This window comes from Lolium rigidum, chromosome 7 (assembly GCF_022539505.1).
Source record: "Lolium rigidum isolate FL_2022 chromosome 7, APGP_CSIRO_Lrig_0.1, whole genome shotgun sequence".
Lineage (NCBI taxonomy): Eukaryota > Viridiplantae > Streptophyta > Magnoliopsida > Poales > Poaceae > Lolium > Lolium rigidum.
This window is the reverse complement of record NC_061514.1, coordinates 203192342-203211501: the sequence shown is the minus strand read 5'-3', so window position 1 is coordinate 203211501 and position 19160 is coordinate 203192342. Positions and strand designations below refer to the sequence as shown.

Below are 19160 nucleotides of genomic sequence, written 5' to 3'. Positions count from 1 at the left end.
TTTGAACGAGAAACTCGCTCCGCCGCCGATTCGTGGTCACGCGGGTCGATTTCCTTCAAGTTCGGCGACCTCATCTCCGCCGGAGCTCCGTCGAGCCACCGCGCCATTAGCGGTAAGTACGCCGGCCTTGTAGAAGACAACCTAGTGTAGAAAATAGGCTTAGTGATCCGGGTACTCAAACACTTTGTATGGGTGCAGCCGGAAGCATGCCACTCGAATCGTCACTTTGCACTGGTAGCTCTTCGAGTAGCCCGGATCCCAACCAGATAGAACCCATATGCCCGGATCCCATATCATTCCTGCCACCATACATTTCCGACATCAGACTAGCTCAACCTTTTTCCGCATCTTCCAGCACCGCTCCAAGCCGGATTCCTACCCTCCAAGAGCTCCAAGAAGAACTCGAAGGGCAAGCTCGGATGGCAGCGAAGGTGCAGGAGGCGGAAAACAAGAAGGCGTCCAAGGCCCGGATCCGCGATGGAGAACGGGGTCAATGGTGGCCTTGCGAAACTACCGACGTGGAGCTTAGGGAGCTCCAGAACGAAGGGATGATCTCCTCACATTGGAGTTTCACTCGTGATTCCGTCGTCCCCAAGCCAGAAGCCGGAGAAGTTGTTATGACTAAGGCTTGGGTGGAACGCGGACTTTCACTCCCTTGTTCGGAATTTTTTCTCTCCATCCTCAGCACCTACGGGCTCCAGCCCCACAACATTTGTCCAAATTCATACCTTCTCTTGTCCAACTTCGTGACTCTCTGCGAAGGACATCTTGGGATCCGGCCAGACGTCAAGTTGTGGCAATTCTTTTTCCGGGTGAAGAAAGAAACCAAGGAAAAAAGCAATGGTGAACTGCGGAAGCATGACGTTCATGCTCCGCCCTAGCCGCATGTACCCTCCCCATGACTCGCACGAATCCGTCCGGTACTGGAACGCCGGATGGTTCTATGAGAAGAATGCCTCAGTTCCGAAAGTCCATGAGGGCCTGCCTCAGTTCGTCAACGAACCTCCGGAAGAGCTTGCAAGCTGGAGCTTCGTCCCTTCGCTCGCCCAGACCCCAATCCTGGAGAAGGCTGCGCGGAGAATCTCCTGGCTAGTCCACGACGGACTAACCGGAGCCCAGCTCACACTTAGCTGGTTCTCCCGGAGAATCCAGCCTCTACGCTACAACGCGCGCCGATGTGCGCTTATACCGGGGCGGATGATCCTCTCCGGGTTACCCGCCACGATCTTCCGGCCGACTCTGCGAAGAGAAGGATCAAGACGTTGGTGAAGATTCCGAGGGGCCAACAGGTCCCGGAACTGACCAAAGACATTTATACAAACGACCAGTGTCCTCCGGTAAGCTTTGTTTTTTTTTTTTTGCCGCTTCAAACTTCACAAGTTTTTGGATGTTTAACTTAACTTTTATTCATCTTCCTTCCAGCTCAACACTTTGGCGGAGGAAAACTTTCGCACCATTCTCCGCGTCCCCGTCACCGAAGACACGGCGGAGGAGGTTCCGGATGACGACGAGGAGGAAGAGGAGCAGGCACCTCGCAAGGCGGCCCCTCGACCTACAAAGCGTCCCCGCGCCAAGGCTTCCGGCTCTGAGGCCGGAGCTAGCGGCGAGGCCTCCGCCAAGAAACCGAAGACGGTAAAACCACCTCCGCTAGACTCAAGAAAAGCGGAGCGTGCACGTATAAGGATGCTCTCAACGGCCGGCCAAGGCACGCGCCCCATCATCCCCGGCGCCCCGTAAGTTTCCGAGCATGATGCGATTTTAACTTTAGCGAAATTATCTCTTGTCTAAACCCTTTCACTTGTTTGCAGGAATCCGAAAACCGCTGCTACGCGGACCACCAGCCAAGAGCCCATCACAAAATACATGAAGAAATCTCCGGCTGTTGGTCCCTCTACTCCAGTTCCACCAAGTGTCTCCCACCCAACTCCCCAACCGTCGCCCCCTCAGGCGGATCCATCTCCCCCACCTGCCGCAAACACTCCACCGGAAATAATTCCGGTTAGCAGCGGGCATGCGGTCGAAGAAGACCCTAAGGCCAAAGGCCCTTCCCAAGAGGAGGCGGAAAAACAAGTCCAAGGAGAGGTTGAAGTAACTTCTTCCGAGAAAGCTGGAGAAGGCGCTGGCGACATGGTCGTTTTTCCGAAGAACTTTGGAGATCCGGCTGACACCACTTCCACCCCAAAGGCTTATGCCACTAAGTTTTTCAACAAGGCTGAGCGAGGCGGAGAAATGGGAGCTTGAACAAGACCTGCTCAACGCCATGCTGAACAACGCCGGGGAAACCTGATTCCAGGACGTCGGAAATCCAAGACTTCAAGAAAAATGTTGGCCAGTTCTGCGACCAGCTCATCTGTAAGCAAAAGGTACTCCCCAGTAGCCCCCAAGCATGTAAGCGGAAACTGAAAAAGTAGTTAGCGCTTAGATGCTTAGAGAAAGATTACTTCCGGGAAAGTTTTTTAGAATGAACCAGTAGCCCCCAAGCATTATGGCGGAAAGGTTCCGGCAATGATGCTTTAAAAGAAACCACTACTACGGGCGGAATTTTTACTCCTGCCTTGTTTAAATTTTACGAGAACGGCGGGCGCTGCACTACGAGCTGCACAAGAACATTGCCCTGCAGCGCCGCGTTACTACGAGTCGGGCGGAAAATATCCGGACCACTGAAGGATGAGAATGCAGAATTGGCTAAACAAGCGGCGGACGCCCAAGGTTGGTTTCCGCCTTCTTCGTCATTAACCAAATTCCGACTTGAAATTTCTTTGTTAACTTATGTTATTATAGGCGCATCCTCCTCCACGGCAACGGCTTCGGCTGAACTTGAGAACCTGCGCTCCTCGTACCAAGAATTGGAGACGAAGCTAAAGGAGGCGGAACTTAAGAGGGAGCAAGCCGAAAAGCGCTGGCGGAGAAAAGTTCCGAGCATGCCAGGGAAAAGGGCCAATTTATAATGAAGAGAAATGCTGACAGCGAGACCATCAAGAGGCAACAAAAAGAACTCACTGGGCTCCAAAAATATATGGAGACCGCAGAACATCATTGGGACGTGCTCAGTGAGAACGTTTTGGGTACTACTCCAGAACCTGCCGGAAAACTTTTCTCCGACTCTTCCTTGTGTGCTCAAACTGTTAACTTATATCCGATTATCTTATGCAGTACCTCTTGGGTATCCGGAAAAGCGTCGGAATTTGTTCCCTCGGGACGATCTCCTTCAACTTGCCGGCGATGATTGCAAAGACCTCATTTCCGCCTCCCGGAAGATATGCTACAACTTGTCCATCAAAAAGAGTCGTACTTGCAAAGTGCGCAAGCTTATTCAAAAGATGGACGTTCTTCCGGAGCTAGTGAAGGATCTTCAAGCATCATCTGCCGGGCGCAGCTGCGATGTCCTTGACCATGTGCTTAGCACACAACCGGAGCTTGATCTTGAACAGGTGACCGCCGCGGTTCCGTCGGACGCGGATGTCAATGCGCTTTTAGACGCAGTAAGCGGCTACGACACCCGCATCGCGCGCAGGATCCGGCATGACGAATTCTACGACAAGTTCGTGCTTCCCGCGGACGAACCCCTGGAAGCGGAACTTCAAGCGAAGCTCGACGCGGAAGCACGTCCTGCGGAATCCGGCTCACAGTTTACCTGGACCAGCTCCAAGGAAGCTCCCCAAGAGGAACCCAAGGACGGCGCTGCGTCCTCGTCGGAAGAAAGTGGCAAGGACGTGTCGTCTCCGGCGAAGGATGCCGAAGAAAATGACCCAAAGGGCAAGGCTTCTCCTGCTAAGGGGGAGTGAAAACTTTCTTCCTGCGGAAAAAACGATGCATCATTTTGGCCCCAGCGAGGGTTTGTAATAAAACTTTAAATTCTTAAGTAGTTAGGGACGAAACAATTATGCATGGGCGGAAACAACTTATCCTGCTATCCTTTAATATTATGCTGCATGTTTCGTTTTATGTCGGAAAGCAAGTGCTGATTTCGTTATTTTCCGGCTTGCCCGCTTGACCTTCCACGAGCCGGAAAACCTTAGCCGGAAATGCTCGCCAGCGGCGACGAAGCCCAATGGCAATCCGTCCATAACCGCGGAAACAAGCCCCCCAGGCATAGGTGCCGGAAATCGCTACTAGGAATCCACGAGTTCGCAACAGATAACAACTTAATCGGAAAACTTAAGCTTACGTCCTAAAGGACGGTTTTAGAAATCACAACTTTTATACACGCCTAGGCGGAAAACATCCAGCTCTGCGGTTTTAGTCGGAAAAAACATACACGATCTAAAATGAACAAGTAAAGGAGGTAAAAGACTCAAAGAGTGAACCATAAGCTTTATTTCATTGATCATGTATAACTATTACAGAGTTTGTAACTCGGAAAAATATGCTAAGTGTAGAAAGGACGTAGCTGTGCAATGTTCCAAGGGCGATCTGTTTCGTCGTAGATATCATCCGGATCCTCACGCTTGCGTTTCCGTCGCCAATTAGCAGGTCTATCCCTCAGCTCTCGGAAATCAACAAGGTAGTACGATCCGTTGTGAAGCACTTTGCTAACGACGAAGGGTCCTTCCCATGGAGATTGCAACTTGTGATCTTTCACCTGGCGAAGGCGGAGAACCAAGTCTCCGGCCATGAACGAGCGATTCCGGACTCGGCGACTGTGATAACGTCGGAGTTTACGCTGGTAGATGGCGGAGCGGCTGGTCAGCTAAATTCCGAGCTTCTTCGATCGAGGTCCACGAGATAGCTGTGCGGCCTCGTCGGTTGTTTCTTCATTATAGGCGGAAACTCGCGGTGAATCGTGGATGATGTCGGAGGGAATCACGGCTTCGGATCCGTATACCGGGAAGAAAGGGGTAAACCCTGTTGACCTGTTAGGGGTAGTTCGCAAACGCCACAAGACAGCGTCTAGTTCGTCGGCCCAAGCTCCAGCTGCTCGTCGCGGCGGTTCTTCAAGGCGTGGCTTGATTCACGATAATATTAGACCGTTAGCTCTTTCAACTTGACCATTGGATTGTGGGTGAGCCACAGATGCAAGGTCCAATCGAATCCCCATTGTCTCACAATAATCCTTTAATTCTCCCTGAGCGAAGTTTGTGCCATTATATGTGATTATGCTGTGTGGGATGCCGAATCTCATCACAAGGCTGCAGACAAATTTTAGCGCCGTAGCACCGTCGGCTTTTCTCACTGGCTTTGCCTCGATCCACTTGCTGAACTTGTCAACGGCGACCGGGAGGTATTCACAGCCACCGGGAGATGATCGTTTTAACTTACCAACCATATCGAGCCCCCGGACCGCAAATGGCCGGGTGATAGGTATGGTCTTCAGCTCTTGGGCTGGAGCGTTTGGTTGAGTAGCGTAGTGACGACAACCTCGGCGGGTCTTGACTATCTTGTCGGCATCTTCTTTAGTCGTGAGCCAATAAAAGCCTAGCCGAAAAGCTTTTGCAACGAGTGACCTGGGAGCGGCATGGTGCCCGCAGTCCCCTGCGTGGATCTCTCTGAGGATTTCAATGCCATCTTGATTGGAGACGCATTTGAGAAATACCCCTGTTGCGCTTCGTTTGTAGAGCTGTCCATCAACAATTGTGTAGGATCGTGCTCGTCGATGATGCGGCGCGCGAGGACCTCGTCCTCCGGCAACTTCTGATCGATGAGGTAGTCCGGGAAAGGCTGTGTCCAAGCCGGAATGGTAGCCAATACCTCTTTAGCCGGAGACACTTGCCACTACGGGTTTTCCGGGTTAGCGCCCTTCACGAGGGTATCCGGAGATGCTCTAGGAAAATTCCGGGCGGAATTGGCTTCTGCCGGATCCGAGCTTGGATAGCATATACTGCGTTGTATTGTCGTCTCTTCGACGTACTTGACTTCGTATCCGAGGAAGCTCTTGGCGATCTCGTCAACTTCGTCTCCGTAGGCCGCCATGACGGAATTTACGGCGTTCCGGGTTCCGGCTACTTGTTGTGCCACCAGGTCGGAATCTCCGCAGCAAATGATGTGCTTGATCCCTATTTCCTTAGCGATGCGCGATCCGTGTAGTAGAGCCTCGTATTCCGCCATGTTATTTGTAGCTTCGAAGTGGATCGCGAGAACATACTGCAGTTCTTCTCCGGTAGGGGACTTCGAGGGTGACTCGGCTCCCGAGCCTTGATGCTTGCTTGGATCCGTCGAAGTGCATGACCCATGTTTACGGTTCCGGCTCCGGACTTGCATCCGGAGCTTCTGTCCAATACGCAACGAAATCTGCCAAGACTTGGGATTTGACCGCGAGTCCTTGGCTTGTAAGCGATGTCGAAGGCGGATAATTCGATGCCCCATTTAGCTGTCCGTCCTGTTGCGTCGGCGTTGTTGAGAATTGTTGACGGCGGAGCTTTGCTCTGCAAGCTATTCTTGGGTGCTCTTGGAAGTAGTGTCTCGGCTTAGGCTGCCTAGGAAAACTCCATAAGCTAGCTTACGAAAGTGAGGGTATCTTTGCTTTGACTCCGTCGGCACCTCGCTTATGTAGTAGACAGGTCTTTGGACGTCATATTCATGACCTTCTTCCTTTCGCTCCACCACGATGACGAGGCTGATGACTTTGTTGGTAGGCTGCCGGATAAAGGAGCATTGGCTCGACTCTGCTTGGGGCTGCCGGGATAGGTGGGGAGGTAAGTATTTCCTTCAACCCTCGAAGAGCTGCGTCGAGCTGCGTCGTCCCGGAACAAATTTGTCTGTTTTCTTCAACAACTTGTACGGAGGTAGCGCCTTCTCGCCAAGACGGCTAACAAACCTGCGATTGCTGCGACACAACCGAGTTAGTCGTTGCACATCTTTGAGACAAGTTGGCCGTTTGATACACGGGATTGCCTTGATCTTTTCCGGGTTAACCTCAATGCCTGCTGCGAGAGACTATGAAGCCAAGGAGTTTTCCGGCTGGCACGCCAAAGACGCACTTCGGCGGATTCAACATCATCTTGTACCGACGGAGATTCTCAAAGGTTTACGTGAGGTCGCTGATCAAGTCGGATCCTTTCCGGGTCATGACCGCGATGTCGTCGACGTAGGCGTGCACGTTCCGGCCAATTTGGTCCTTCAGGCATCGCTGCATCGTACGTTGGTAGGTGGCACCTGCGTTTTTCAAACCAAAAGGCATAGTAACATAGCGGTAAGTGCCAAACGGGGTAATGAATGAAGTCGCCTTTTGGTCGGATTCCTTCATCCGGATACGATGGTACCGGAATACGCATCAAGAAAACACGAAGTTCCGCCCCGCCGTCGAATCAATGACTTGGTCAATGCGCGGCGGGGGAACGGATCCTTCGGGCGATGTTTGTTCAAGCCGGAGTAATCGATGCACATTCTTAGTATTTCGGTGTTCTTTTTGGGTACAAGGACGGGATTCGCGACCCAATCGGTGTGGATAACTTCTATTACAAAACCTGCTTCTAGTAACTTTGCTAATTCCATTCCTATGGCGCGGCGCTTCTTATCTCCAAAGCGTCGCATAGCTTGCTTCACCGGTTTAGCCCCGGATTTATGTTGAGGTAGTGCTCGGCGAGTTCCCTAGGTACTCCGGACATGTCGAGAAGGTTGCCATGCGAAGATATCCATGTTAGCGCGGAGGAACTCGACGAGCGCGCTTTCCTATTTGGGGTCCATGTTGGCTCCGATCGAGACTTGCTTGGAATCGTCGCCTTCCTTGAAGTTGACTTTCTTGGTCTCTATCGCGGCCACTGAAGGAGTTTTGTGTTCGGAGATGCTGCTTCTTGGTGGTCTGCATCTCGGTCGGATCCACCGCGGCCACTGTAGCCTTTCGGCTCTTCTCCGGATATGACGGACTACTGCGAAGGCGGCTTCGCCCAACTCGCACTCATGAGCCTTCTTGTAGTCTCCGGTTATGGTGATCATACCATTAGGACCCGGCATCTTGAGCTTGTTGTAGATATAGCACGCTCTTGCGTGGAACTTGTGGTAGGTGGGCCTGCCGAAGAAGACATGGTAGGAGCTCTTGAAGGGCACAACTTCGAACGTGATCTTCTCTTCGCGGAAATTATGAACATCGCCGAAAGCCACGGGAAGTGTGATGCTGCCGAGGGAGTTCGCCTTCTTACCGGAACCACGCCGTGAAACTCGGTGGTCGTTGTGTTTGAGCTGTTCCTTGGTGAGGTTCATCCGCTCCGAGTCTCCGGGTACATGATGTTCAAGCTGGCTCCGCCATCCATGAGGCACTTGGAGAAGTCATACCCGTCTATGCGAGGACTCACAACCAAGGCGTAGTATTCTTTTGGCACAATGGCGGGATGATCCTCCCTGTCAAATGTGCACGGAACTTCCGACCACGACATGCTGCGGCACGGCCGGAGCTGTGGCGTTCGGGATCCGGGTAGCTGATTTTGTAGCGCGGACTGTGGGGGTTCCGAGGAAGGTGTGGTAAGCCCCCACGCTCTTTTTCTCGAAGGGGTTGGATTTTCTGCGGATCCGGCTTTGGGATCCGGCGAGTTATCATCCTCGTCCATCGCCTCGGAGCTGTCCTCCTCCTTGTCCTTGTTCTTGCCCTTGCCTCCTTTGCCGCGTGGGCGGTGCTTCCGGGCTCGCTTGTATCCTGCCTCCGGGTCGTTCTTTAGGTCGTTGACCCACTTGCAGTTGCGGTTGGTGTGAGTGGACTTCCCTGTAGCCGGATCCAAGTGGGCCAGGCAGGGGCATGTCTCTGTACTCCTCGTAGGTTTGCGGGGCGCGGGATCCGCCGGCGGTGACCTCGGTGCCATCGCTGCGACCCCTGCCGGCTCCGCCTCCGCGGCCGCGTCCTCTTCCGCCTCCTCGAACCTCCGCGTTGGAACGCCATGGCGACCATGTCGGATCCGCCGCTCTTCGGTCATCGGGGTTTTTGCGTTTGTGGCCGCTGTTGTTACCGTTATCACGGTTCTTCTTTTGTTGGTGCAGGGGAATCGCTGTAGCTGCGATATCACCGCCTGCGTCGTCATCGGCGGCGGTGTGGTCACTGGCAATGGAGATCATCTCGTTCAAGGTCAGTTTGTTGGCGTTGGCCAAACACGTGAGCTTATGCCTCAGCAGTCCTCCTCTCTGCAATCCACCAATGAAGGCGTACATGGCAGTGGTGTGATCGACGTTTTCGCACTCGTTCCTGCATGCCAACTATCGTGTGAGGAAGTTTCTTGAGGTTTCTCCCTTCTTCTGGATACAAGCTAGTAGGTCACTTGCTGTGGCAGGTCTTTTGTAGGTGCCCCTGAAGTGTTTCTCAAAAGCGGTCTTCAGGTCGAACCAGCAAAAGATGGAGTTTTTCTCGAGGTCAGCGAGCCGGATCCGGGCTGGTCCTACAAGGTACAAGCTGGAGCATGCGGCGGGCGATATTAGGGGTTCCTCCGGCGAAGGTTCTTGCATTGTAGTAATCCTCGATCCGGGTATCCGGCCTTTCGGTGCCATCATAATGCTTCGGGTTTCCGGGTAACTTGAGGGAGCTCCTTGGCTTTGGTTCCTCTCGAATCATCCTGCCAAAGCACTTCGGTCCGATGTAGTCGGTTCTGTATTCGTTGAGGCGTTCCCGCGCGTCGCGCGAGCCGTGACGGGGGACTGCGAGCGAGAGCGAGATCTCCGGCCACCGCCTCCGCCTCCACCTCCGCCGCCACCGCTAGGTGGTGGTGAGGAGACCTGCGAGGGGCCGATCCGACCTCCTGCTTCCGCTGCAGATTCTCCCCGGCCCTCCCGGTGCTGGCTCCGGCTCCCGTGGCTGCCTTCGCCATGACGGCTGGCTGCCCCGGTCGTTCCGGCTCCGGCGGGGCTCCGGGTCGCGCTCCTCATTCCGGCTCCTCCTAGGCTCGGGCTCACGATCATTGTTCGATTCCGGCGAGGCTCCGGCGTGCGCTCCCTGTTCCGGTTTCCGGAAGGCATCACGATGTCGCGGATAATAATTCCACCATGCCCTTGAGGCACTGGTGTTTCCGGCTGGACTACGGCGACGAGGGGGACGCGGGTAACCATTAGGCGGAGGAGAGCGTTGCGGTACTTGTCTCGTCCGGAGTACATTGCATCCTTTCCCTTTCTCGGATACGACGGTGGCGTCTTTGATGGTACGGGGATCGGATTTGGGTGTTCCACGGCTTTCCTTCTGCGTTCGAGGATCCGGTTCGCGACTCGTCATCTCGATGGCGATTGTTGCGGCGTCCTGCTGCGCGGTGGAGACGCAATGCTCCGGGTTGGATTCCAACTTGCGCGAAGTATACGCCTTGCTCTGTTGTTTAACCGCTGAAGCGACGAGCGTGCGCAAGTAGTTGATGTCAACCTCCTCGTCACTTTTCTTCGAGAATTTCGCAGCTCTTGCCAAGTTGTCCTTTGGGGTAGCGAGCGGCTGCTGTTCGGCAGGGGTTGCGAAGTTGATCCTGCGGGGAGGGATTTCTTCTCTGACGATTCTATCAGCCTCCGCCTGTGCGTAGGTCATTTTCACCTCCCACTCCGCTCTCATACTCTTGACTTGCTCGAGCGTTGCGGTGACTTCGCGATCCTGTCTTTCAAAGCGATCCATGATCAGTGCAGCTTCTTCCCTCTCATCCAATATGGCGGCTGCGGTGTTAGCAAACTTTTTGGCTGTGGCCAGCATCTCCTTTCTGGTGGCCTCTAAAGCCTCCGGATCTGCGGCATCGCCAGGAGTTATTGGCTTGTTGAGGATGTCTGACTTTGCGACCAAATCCATGCGTGCTTGTGCAACTATCTCTTCAGGCGACGAGGAGGATCTCGAGGAAGGATCCCTACGGGGCCGTTCCCGCGACATCGGAGATCCATGGTGAGATGGCTGGGGGTCGGATTGAGTGTCTGCGCTTCGGATCCGTCTTCTCCAAGCGCCGCTACGGTTGCAAGTACCTGCTTTGGGCTGGACGGAATCGACTTCGGGCTGTTCACCGTATCCGAGTTCCGTCACCTTGCGATCAAACTCTGCAGTGTCCATGGACTGGGTGTCTCCGGAGATTGGGCTTAGATTTCCCAAGATCGACTCTTCAACCGGAGTTTCGCTTTCTCCGACAGCCTCTTGCTGATCCGGAGCAGCGTTGCTTTCCGGGGCCTCGACCTGCTCGGGACCAACTCCGGCTCCATGAGGGGCGGTTCCGGCGGTCTGGGCCAAGAAGTGTACGAAGTGACACCTTTGCTTCTCTAACACTCAGGAGACCCGGGCGGATCTGCATTGGTCTTCCACCGTTATTTCCTGCTCGGGGGCGGATTGGGTGGGTTTTGATTTTCCAGATCTAAGGCGGAATCTTCGCTAGGAAGTTCCAGCGTCTCAGATCGGATCTTCGCGACTGCGTCCCGCTCAGCGGCGGTCGCGTCAGCGCTACTTACCAGTGGGTTTCCGTCGGAATCGACGGTACCCCGGATGAAGATGTGTATGCCGCCAACTGGGACAATGGAGAGCTTGACGGGGTCGGTTTTAGCCGGAATCCAACACTCATCCGGAGGGACGATCGGCAGATTTCCGGCGTAAAGGACACGCCCCACAGCGATGGTGTCGTCGTAGCTTCCCATGGCGGAACCCTCCCGGTTCCGGCCTCCGAACGCCGCGAGGCCCCACGGTGGGCGCCAGCTGTCGTTGCCTAATCGACGGTACCCCGGAGGAGGGATCCTCACGAGGGGAGAAGAAGTAGGGGCCATAGGGCGGAGTGCACACGGGACGGTGGTACGCGAGTTACCCGGCTTCGGAACACCTGCACGATGACGGGGCCTACTGCCGCTTGTCCGGAATTATCCGGGCGCTTTCGCGTTGTTACAATGAGTTGTGGTTGTGCCTCTAGGGCTCCGGGATCCGGCTTATAAAGGCGCACGGATCTAGGGTTTACACGGAGAGTCCTAGCCGGATTACAGATAACCTAACTACGGTACAATATCTTGCCGTGCACGTCACGGATCCGCCTTCCATATACGTCGTACTGGATCCGGGTTCCTCATGGGCCTCCATGGATCCGGGTTACTCCTATGTCGGTACGGATCCAGGCCTGCCGATCCTGGGGCTGGACTTCTTCCTTCATGATCAACGACAAGCCGGGCCGCCCGATGGGCCGCATGCCTCATCACCGTCTGTGGGCCACCCGGGCTTGCCGGATCTAGGCACTGTCGATGGTACACCTATGAAGTATACCCACAACACCCGCGCCGTCCACTCCGCCCTCGCCGCCGGGTTTAGCCACGGCACCCCGCAGCCACCTTGACCTCCTGTGCCCACCGCGCCCACCGCGCCTCAACAGCCGCCGCAACAAGGTGGTGGCGGTGGTGGTCGCAACCGCCGTCGCGGCCGTGGTGGTCGCGGAGGTGGCCCTCGCCCCGGGTACCCGCAGGCAGCGCCGCCGTGGAGTGGCGGCTACAACCCCTAGACCGGGGTCGTCCACGCCTAGACCGTGCCGGTGCCCCGCCCCCGCCCCCGGCATCATGGGTCCACGTCCGCCGACGCGTCAGGCTCTCTTCGCCGCGCCGCAGCCGGCCCCTGGCGCCCTGCCCTACGGCGGCTTCGCGCCGTACGCTACTCCACCGCCGACCGCGCCGGCCCCCCTGGGACCCTACACTCTACACCGCCCTACAGTACGCGCCCTTTTGGGGCTCCTACACCGGCTGCAAATCACAATACATTGATGTGAGACAAATACATGTACCTATATAGGCCACAACCTCAACTATACATGGAAGAAGGTGAGCCCGTCATAAATACAGCAGATATACGTACAAATATACACATATCTCAACAATATATACCAATTACTAAGTGAGATGGAAGTAGAGAAAAATATAGGCAGCGCGTACAAAATAGATCTGGCCGCTGGGTTTCTCCCGCCCCAAACTCTTAGAGCAAGTACAATAAGGTACAGTCAGCTGGCTATAAGAGATAAAATATTATAAGTTTGCTTAGTTGGAGGAGAGAGATTAGGAGAGAGAAGAGAAGTGAGCTACTTATCTAATAGCCAGACTTCATGACGCGTCTTTCACAGGCCTTATGTGAGACTAAAATGTGGACCATGTATTGTAAAAGTACTATATTTTTATAGCTTACTATTGTACATGCTAGCTATAAGTTGACTATAGATGATGTGGCAAATTGTTATAGCCAGTGCTACCGGCTACACTATTGTTCTTGCTCTTAACAATCCAAATAAACCAAAAATGTGGTGTTTGAAATGGATGAGATGGTTAAAGATGGCCCAACGACATGATCATGTTAGTTAAGCCGGTGGTTCCCTGCCATTGCTGCTCTGTCTGTGGTGATGGTACTGCACAACATATGCGGCCCAACGACATGATCATGTTAGTTAAGCCGGTGGTTCCCTGCCATTGCTGCTCTGCCAGTACGTGTACCCCACGTCGTAATCAGGACCGTACAAGATCTACACATCGATGGAGGAGGAACATCAAGGAAGGATGAACTCACTTTATGTTGACGCGTTCGTTCCAGTCTCTGTGCAGTGCTACGCGACAAACATGGACCACTGTCAGCGACTGGCTGGCATCCCAACCCCCCTACCCACCGCCGTGTTCCGGCGTCCTTCTCTAATCCTTTAATAAGCGCCACGTCATCCGTCTCCCTACAGTCGTCGCTCAAGACCAAAATTACATAGCGTACGTACAGAAAACGCTAAAATACGTAACGTACGTACAGAAAACGCTAAAATACGTATACAGCTTCCGCATCATCCGGAGCGGTGTGAACGCAAGCGTAGGGGTCATGCGCAGTCGTCATCCGATGTTAGGTGGCTGCTTCAGAGTTGACCGGGTCAAGCCTCCTCAGAATTCTCACCCCTTTGTGTTTGTGGCATCGACCGGCGCCGAGTCCTCCTTCTCCGGCGTCCGCCGCTGGTCGACTGGCAGGCGTCCGTCGCCGGCGCCGTCGCGGAACCTGGCGTAGATGTCGCCCTTGTAGAAGCTCCACGTCCTCCACACCAGCACCAGCGACACCACGGCGCCGAACGCGGTGGCCGCCGTGATGATGAGGAAGGACCGCTTGAAGCACTCCACCCCGAGGCACACCTTGTCGCGGCCGCTCCCGGCCGCGAACCCGCCGCCCGGCTGCTTGTCCGCCTCCGCGTCGTAGAGCCTCCCGGCCACCAGCACGTTGAGGATGTAGGCGCCCACGGGGCTGGCCATGCCGCCGAAGTTGTAGAGCGTGGAGTAGTACTTGAGCCCGAACACCTCCGAGATGATGGCGAACACCAGCGGCCACTGCGCGCCGAAGCAGAACCCGATGATCACCGACGCCGCGTACAGCGACTGCGGGACGCCCAGCGCGATCAGCACGTGCCCCGCGCACGCCAGCAGGAGCACCACCGTCAGCATCAGCGTGCGCGGGAACCTGTACCGCTCCAGCAGGGCCTCCGAGGCGAACCCGGACGTGACCCGGCCGGCGTAGTTCCAGATGCTGATGAGGGAGACGAAGGTGTTGATGCTCTTGGCAGGGTAACCCAGGGACTGCCCGATCTGCCCCATGTTGTCGATCGCAGTCAGCGTGCCGCCCACGCCGCAGATGGTCGCCACGAACAGCACCAGCATGTCCACGCTCACCAGCGCCTGCAGGATCGTGTAGTCCTCACCCCGAGCCGGCGGACGGAACATGGTCTTCACGCACCCGCCGAACGAACCCATACACGACGAAGAAGACGACGGCGGCGGCGGCGCCTGCTGCTCCTGTGCTTTGCTGTCGGTGGACATTTGGAGGCCGTGTGCATCGGCCACCGTGATGGTGGGCGGCGGCTCGTTGGCGGCGTCGATCTCGCGCTCGCGGTGGATCTTGTACTCCTGCTTGATGACGACGCAGAGCGGGAGGAAGAGCACGATGAGCAGCGCCGTGGCCGCGATGGCGTACGCGGCGTGCGAGAAGGCGAACTGCTTCTGCACGACGATCATGACGAGCAGGTAGCAGGCGAGGCCGATGGAGATGTAGAGGAAGCAGAAGAAGGGGTCCACGCTGGTCTCCTGCCCGCCGCGTCGGCGCGGGTACGGCATGATCCGGATGGTGTGCACGAACACCACGGAGATGGCCGCCGGCAGCCACGCGATGAGGAGGATCAGCGACTTGGCGTCGTCGCCGTAGAAGGCCAGGTAGAGCTGCGTGTACACGGCGCCGCTGAGCCCCACGAAGCCCTTGAGGATCCCGAGCACCACCCCGCGGCTCTCCGGGAAGTTCTTGACGCAGGTGACGAGCGCGCCGGTGTTGGCGAAGGACTGCGAGTTGGCGCCGATGAAGATGTAGAGGCAGACGAGCCACACCGGCGGGCGGGCCGTCCGGCCATCGACGGCGAGGTAGACCATGAGGTAGCCGACGAGGTTCATGGCGGCGCCGATGGCAAGCACGACCCATGGCGGCGTGACCTCGTTGATGAGGCCCGAGAAGACGCCGAGGTTGGCGCCCAGGTCCTTAAAGAAGGAGATGGTGTTGAGCGTCTGCTGGTCGTACCCCAGCGCCGACTTGAGCGTCTTGGAGTAGATGCTGAAGATGTAGGTCGCCCCCGACGCCGTCAGGATGGCGAAGCTGGCGAACACCGTGAACCACCGCCCCACCGCCACCTGCCGGGCGAACGGCGCCGTGAAGACAACGCTCAGAGGGCCCTTCGGCGCCGCCGGCGACGTGCCGGCGACCGTGTCGAACACCATGGCGCGCTTCTGCTGCCGGTGGTGGTAGTGGTGTTTCTCTGTCCTTTATCCAATGGTTTCGTGGTTGGTTCGTGGTTGGTGCGTGTCTCTACTGATACACCTAATAATGTACTCTACTCACTACAGATCTTCTTAACGATGTAGCAGTAGAGTATGTTGGTTTGTGTGGTCGTTGGGGTTAATAGTATGTTTATTACGTTTATATAGGGCGAGTTGGGAGGGGGCAAAAGTGTGGGGGGAGAGATATTTCAGTCAATCAGGCGCACACTCTTTCACATAGCTTTCGCTTCATGGCCTAAACGAGTAATTGGATTTCACACATCTACAAACACTACAAGAGAAAGTAGCTTTGAGAAATGTCTGCTCGTGACAGATACGTGCCAAGAAATATATACGGAGTACCTTTAAAGATTCGCCAGTGCTTCCTCAAAAAACGAAACAAATAGATTAGCCAAAACGAAAATAACACCACTCGCAATTAGTCTGACCCCAATTGACCCCAATTGCATTACACCACTTGTATAGATAATATTTTTAGAAATTTGATTACATTTTCTTATCTTATACAAAGTTTTCTATTAGCTCATGTTAATTTCCTAGGGTTAATCCTGCTTAATCACGGTGTAATTTTTCCAAAAATTGCATTCTTTAATTTTCGTGTCAGAAACTATATGGCTTATATTTAGGAACGGAGGGAGTACGATATAGTGCCTCGTTCACACAGGTATAAAAATCAGCACAAGTCACAACTTCTTTGTTAAGTTTTTACACCCCCCCCCCTCTCATATCTTTGTTAAGTTGGTCAAAACTTCTTTGTCGCCTCCCCTCTCATGTCTCATCTCCACCATCCCTTCCCTTTTCAAGAGTCAACCAAAATTTCTCGGCTTGCTCCACTCTCCTCTCTATCGGTGTCGTCAGACGACTTGGACGAGGATGCGCAACAGGGGTTGTACAATGTAGTGGTAGGTTTAGTTTTGCCAAGTTACTGTATGGCGTGATGATGATAGGGAGATCGCATCGGGCGCTTCCAAGCGTTGCTGGTTGCGTTGGCCTCACCCTCTTCTTTCTGTTGATGCTCTAGTGGTTGGATCTTACATGGGCGGATACAATAAAGCTCTCTCTCTCATCTGGCGTGTTTGCCTCCTATTTCGTCTTTCCATGCAGAGCTCCCTTGTGGAGATATGGAAGGGATGAAGAGGAGACACCGCTACTTTTCTTGAGCACATTGTTGAAATCTAATTGGCCATGGGCGGTGGGGCGGGGGGGGGGGGGGGGCTGTTGGAATAGCTAGACAGACCTCCTCTTTCTTCTTTCAATTGGAGAGCTCCATGGCGGAGACAGCGGGAGGGATGAAGAGGAGATCGATGCTGCTTCCTGGAGCGATTCATCGACGTCATCTAAGCTGTCATGTGTCGTTATGTGTCGACTTGCTTCGAGGTCTATTATTCGTGTTTGAATGGTTGGATACGTATGCTTTAACCCTAGTCGGTCACTACGTAGAATTTTGAATAGGACCCTTTTAGGGTTTCGCCACTCGTGTACATATATGTACATCACATGAGATGAATGAAATTATCTTGCATCTCTATCTCTTCTTTCAAGTTGACACGTCACACGTCAACTCTCATTTAACGACTCTAGGCGGCCTCATTCCCCCTCTCTCGCTCTCAGTGAGCTACAGTACCTGACCCTCTCTTCCTCCCTTCTGGGCCGCTCCTTCCTCCTCTCCGCCGGATTAGCCGGCCGGAGACAGATAGGAGATGGCGCCGGCTGTAGATATTTAGGTTCCTTTGCTTGTTTTCATCCCTTAGTGGCATCTTGGAGCTGCACGTCAGATCTAGGCGGCAAGATCTGGGGGTTAGGGTTTCCCTGCTCGCTGCCATGGTGCCGGAGGTTGGACCATGGAGTCGAGGAGGAAGCCACAGTCTCCTCAAATAAAGTAGGAGCCGCGGATCTTCTGTTGCTGCTGAGGTGCTGCGAAGTAGAGCCCCCCTGACCGGCCATGGAGGCGAGGGGGAGGGGCGACGCTTCCTGCGGCACACCACGAAGATTCTTCTGGCCGGCCGTGGAGGCGAGGAGGAGAGGCGAAGTGGTGTGCTCTCCCCGGCGGAGCAGAGATCCAGGTACTTCTCTCTGACTCTAGGTTTGGTGATTTTCTGGGCTGCTCTTCTCCCTCCTTGTGGCCGTGGAGATAGACAAGAGGGTGTGAGCCCCAGAGTTCATCGATCTGGAGTTTCGAGGCACACCGGTGAGCGTGCGGTGCTCACCACGATGGAAGCTCTCAATCGGCGGCAGATCTCAAGCGTCGGTGTCATCAGCCCACGCTATCTTTGGCTAAGGGGGCCTCTCCGCACCTCGGAAGCTGCTCCGGGGAGATTCAACTTCCTCCAGGCCTTAGAGCTATGGGGGAAGATCTTTGATCTCGGCATGGTGATCCATCCTGGCGATGAACCAAGTGGCGTAGTCCCCGGCGTCGTCGGCGGCGACCGTGCTCCGAGATCCAGTTATCGACACGGTGGAGAAGAAGGACCTGATTGCTTTTTCCTTTATCTTTTTAGAATCCTTCTTGTAAATCTACAGGGCTCTTCTGCTAATGTTACTCATGCCAAGGTCCTTTCTGTAATTGTACCCACCGAATAATAGAGCTTCCCGGTCCTTCAGGGCCTTACCTGTTAAAAAAAACTCTCATTTAACCTTCAGGACGGTATGCCAATGCGAAAACCCTCATGTTGAGATGGACATGGATAAGGACTTGATCGCACGTGTGTGTGTGTGTGTGTTTTTTTTTTGTTTTTTTTTACTTTTGGCTCTAGGATTGTTTTTGCAGTTTGTGAGGGCTTGCTTATAATTTCTATTTTTTTCTACAGACCCTCATTGTAACATGTAATCCCACTGACGATTAATCTATCTCTGTCTTGAATTTACACCTCTCTTTGAAATTGAAGAATTTTTGCAGGGAATGAAAGGGAAATTTTCAGATGATCCCAAATCTGTATCTCTCAACATACTAGTCTAGTATAAAACTGGCGATCGATAGAAGCAAGAGACATTGATGTATAGCAAGGAGCACGAGCTTTGACGGGAGAGCGAGCGAGGGAGCGAGACGTGTGTGATGGGGAAGGAAGTGGTGCGGCACTGGTAGTGGTACTATCGCGGAGCTGGTGACGTTGCGTAGCCGTGCTGGTAACTGGTAAGCGACGCGTCCCATCGATCGGCACGCCTGTGTGTGGACCGGGAAGCCCGCTCGCGCGCCAAGGCTAGGTTGCAGGTTAGTTTAGCGGACTTGCTTATGGACGGTCAGGCAGCGAGTAATTTAAGCGCCGCCGATGCAGCGTGCGTGCGTGCGAGGCCAGATTGATTAGAGGTAGACGACGACGACGACGAAGAACGATGACATAATTGGTTAACAGTCGGTCCCCGGCATCGCGAAGAAAATTAAACAATCGTCCTTGCTTCTTGATGATCCAGTCGATGCTGCATCTCCGCTGTCCGGCTACAGCTATCACTGTTCCAGTCTCTTTAGCGACACGCCCGGAAGCATTAAAATAAAATCTACACGTCTC

General features: G+C 54.4%; 1 protein-coding gene across 1 annotated transcript; it reads right to left on the bottom strand.

Annotated features, from left to right (window-relative positions):
• Positions 1-13366: 13366 nt before the first annotated feature.
• On the bottom strand, positions 13367-15757 carry LOC124674991 (protein NUCLEAR FUSION DEFECTIVE 4-like). The gene has a single exon (XM_047211046.1). It carries the CDS (start codon positions 15595-15597, stop codon positions 13744-13746), a length of 1854 nt encoding a protein of 617 aa, XP_047067002.1. The 5' UTR covers positions 15598-15757; the 3' UTR covers positions 13367-13743.
• Between the last annotated feature and the right edge of the window lie 3403 nt (positions 15758-19160).

What these genes read in the sequence shown, in the direction of transcription:
- LOC124674991 (XM_047211046.1), bottom strand. Translation starts at nt 15,597, where the DNA reads ATGGTGTTCGACACGGTCGCCGGCACGTCGCCGGCGGCGCCGAAGGGC.